Raw genomic sequence first — 3,888 nt, 5'->3', positions numbered from 1 at the left:
TACACAACCTCTCTTCTTGAAAACAGTTAAAATAGCAAAATAATAATAAATTGATGATTATTGTTGATGTAGCTTATTATTAATGTCAAATATGTTACACAAACAAACAGACGAACAGACAGACAGACAGACAGACAATGAAACCCGTAACATTTAACATATAACATTTACTTGGTAGTTCTAAGAAAGAGAAATTTTTTTATAATTGTTTGTTGCTGTGGTTATATCTGTGTATTTATCATTATCATCATCATCATTCTCACCATCATCATCACCATGACCATCATCATCACCTTCATCTTCATCATTCTCCTGCTTTTTCACACCTGTAACTTTTTAAAATAAAAATCTTAACATTTTTTAATTTAAATTTTAACCATTTAACTATTAACATATGTACGCACGTACGCACAACCACTCACACACACACACACAACACGCACACACACACGCACACACACACACACGTACACACACACACGTACACACACACACATACATACACACGTACATTGAATGAAATGTAATCTAAAATTCCTTGCGATGATTTATGATTGTTCAACTTATGATAATCAATTAAGCTGTTAATGTTGTTTATTAGTAATAATAATAATAATAATAATAATAACGGTAAAATGGTTATTATTAATACTAAACCAATTGTAATTTATAATATAAACAGACAAAACTAAACAATAAATTTATTTAATTAACTAGTCGTTACTTGTGTGGCATAATCGTGTGAAAATTTATTAATTCGTTCGTTCATTCATTCATTCATTCGTTCATTCATTCGTTTATTCATTCACTCATTCATTCACTCATTCATTCGTTTACTAACTAATTAATTCTATCATACTTGTATTAGTTTAGCGTACATACCTATTATTTTGCACGAATGTCTTTGGTTTTTTACGCCTGCCTATATCTCTATCTTGATGCCTCGAGGTGCAACAATGGTACAACGACAACAACAACAACAACAACAACAACAACAACAACAACAACAACAACAACAACGACAACAACAACGACAACAACAACAATAACAGCAACAATAACAATAATAATAATAACAATGAAGACGATGACGACGATGATGGCGATGATGATGGTACGTGCGTATATTAAAAACGTGTTTCCGGAGTCTATGAATATTATTATTATTATTATTGTTATTACTATTATTATTATTATCATTATCATTATTATTTAATTATAACTACAAAATATGATACATAATATGATACATAATAGTGATGATAATATAATCAATATTAAGGATAATACTTCAAAAGATGTACACAATAGATGCATGTACGTGCGCATGTACAAAAAATGCGAAAAAAACGCTTTCGAAAATAAGCAGACTTACATACAAACACACACACATACAAACACATACACATACAAACACACACACACATACACATACAAACACACACACATACAAACACACACACATACAACACATACATACTATTAGGCATCCAACCCAACGGTACACAGGCGTGTAGTATGACGATCAGCTTGTCGATGTGTAATTGCCGAATTCAATCGAATGTATGTGTGTTTGTTTATATGTATGTTTGTATGCGTGTGTGTGTGTATGTATGTTTGTATGCATGTTTGTGCGTTTGTATGAATGTGTGTGTATAAATTAAATTGCGTCCTTTAGTCGCACTTCAATTAGTTTTTAAAATGTAAAAAATTTTGCCTTCGTTGGAAAAAATTTATAAAAATGTATGCGTGTGTGTGTGTGTGTGTTTGTTTGTGTGTGTGTGTGTGTGTGTGTGTGTGTGTGGAGAATACATACGTACATATATACGTACATACATACTTAAATTTAAGCACGTACCCACACTCGTTGCATTAATTATTTGATGTTATCTTGAAATCTATACAATTATGTCACGTGTGTATGTGTGTTTGTACGCATGTAGGTTTGTAAGTTTGTTTGGCGTGTATGTATATGTTTGTATGTTTTATTTGGTATGTATGTATGTATGTTTGTTTGGTATGTTTGTATGTATGTTTGTATGTTCGATTCGTTTCGTATGTCAACAAAAAACCGCAAATCATATAAATGGACACACGCATTAAAAATAAATATGCAAACATGATGATGATGATGATGATGATGATGCTTTTATTATTATTATTATTATTATTGTTATTATTATTATTATTATTACCGGTCATAAATTTTCAACACTTTCAACAGCTTATTAAACAACAACATCGTCCTCTTCCCCCTCATCATCATCACCACCACACCAATCACAACCCCCCCAACCCCCACCATCATCATTACTATCGTCATCATTATCAACATCATCGTAGTCGTCATCATCGCCACTCACGTACGATATGTTTTATTGTAGGTTCTCCTCTCAAACTTGTTAAATATTGTAAAGCAAAACAAATATAAAAAAAATGCTTGGCGCTATATAATTTAATTACCTAGCGCATACACCCACCCACCCATACACACATATACACACACACAAGCACGCACAGATACATAGATTTTGGCTTACATACAAACACACATGCTTGCACAGTACAGACACTGACTTACAGACTGAAATCACACAATAAATATTTAATCACCGTCTAATAAACTCCTTTAAAAAGTCTTCACACACACACACCACACATACACACACACACTCAAATATTCACACATGCCACACACACACATACACACATTCTACTCACACACACACCACACACACACAACAACAACATAATCAGCTACACACGCAAACTTGGTAGTATTAGCATCACCCACACACAAACACACGACACACACGCACATCCACTCACAAACACACGCACGCACACGTACACACGCACGCACACACGCACACACGCACACAGACGTTGCGAGTAGCACTGGTAGGTATGAGACGACTTAGAGGCGACAGAGAGTCTTGTTTAAACAATACAACGACGCCGCTGTGTCGCGTCATTGTCAAACTAGTGACGAGTTTAGGCGGAGTTTCGCCTTTTGGCGCCTCCCACAGCCACATCTCATTCGTCGATTTGAAATTACGTTGGCCAATCGAGTGCTGGCCCTTGTTTGATTGATGGATTGCAACCAGGTGTGAAAATTTTTCAGGTGCATTCTTGTTTGCTGGCTGTGTGAGTTTGTGATCGTGCGTGCGTGTGTGCGTGCGTGTATGCGGATCGTGTTTGGTTTATTAATGATGATGCTGTTTTTTGCACTTTGTATAAATGTGTTTGTCTCTTCGTCTGTATGTGTCCGTGTGTCAGTACGTATGCAAGTATGTTTGTATGTAAATGTATACTTTTTATTTTACATCACTTGTATATTATCAGATTGAGATTAAGCTTTTTATTGATGTTGAAGGTCATATTGATGTGATAATTGTTGCTGATGTTATCTCTGGTGTGTTGTTGTTGTTGATGTTTTTGTTGTTGTCAGCGTTTTTAATTGCTGATTCTGCTGCGATTGATGTTGATGATGACAGTGCTTCTATCAATTTTGTCGTTATTATTTTTATTTATCTATCTATCTATCTTTTATTATTACTATTATTTATTAATTTTATTATTATTATTTATTTATGCTCTCGATTGGTGTTCGATTGAACCAGACACGAGTTTGATGGCTGGCTCCATCCACCCATCATCATCATCATCGTCGTCGTCATCATCGTCGTCATCTTAGTCTTCATCATCTGTTTTGGATTGGTGATGTTTTAAGTTTTATATTATAATTAATTATAATTAATTAAATAATTATAATTAATTATAAGCATCTCCATCATCGCCATTTTATCTCAACGCTCGCGTTTCTGTGTTTTTTTACTTTTCTCAAATAAATCGTCAAAAAAATTTTAACTTTCAGGGCTCCCAAAG

The 3,888-nt window shown here is 34.0% G+C and overlaps 1 protein-coding gene across 1 annotated transcript in view; it reads left to right on the top strand.

The window, feature by feature from the left end:
- HELRODRAFT_92421 (hypothetical protein) overlaps positions 1–1,645 on the top strand; it is a gene marked incomplete at both ends in the record, with an annotated part of 8,975 nt that extends 7,330 nt beyond the window's left edge. Inside the window, one exon of the mRNA XM_009016908.1 lies at positions 1,530–1,645. Within this exon, the coding sequence (XP_009015156.1) occupies positions 1,530–1,645 (116 nt within the window). The remainder of the gene's footprint in view (positions 1–1,529) is intronic.
- Positions 1,646–3,888: the final 2,243 nt, after the last annotated feature.

Source organism: Helobdella robusta (assembly GCF_000326865.2).
Source record: "Helobdella robusta unplaced genomic scaffold HELROscaffold_194, whole genome shotgun sequence".
NCBI classification, from domain to species: Eukaryota; Metazoa; Annelida; class Clitellata; order Rhynchobdellida; family Glossiphoniidae; genus Helobdella; species Helobdella robusta.
Note: the sequence above shows the minus strand (reverse complement) of the source record. Positions and strands in the feature narration are given on the sequence as shown.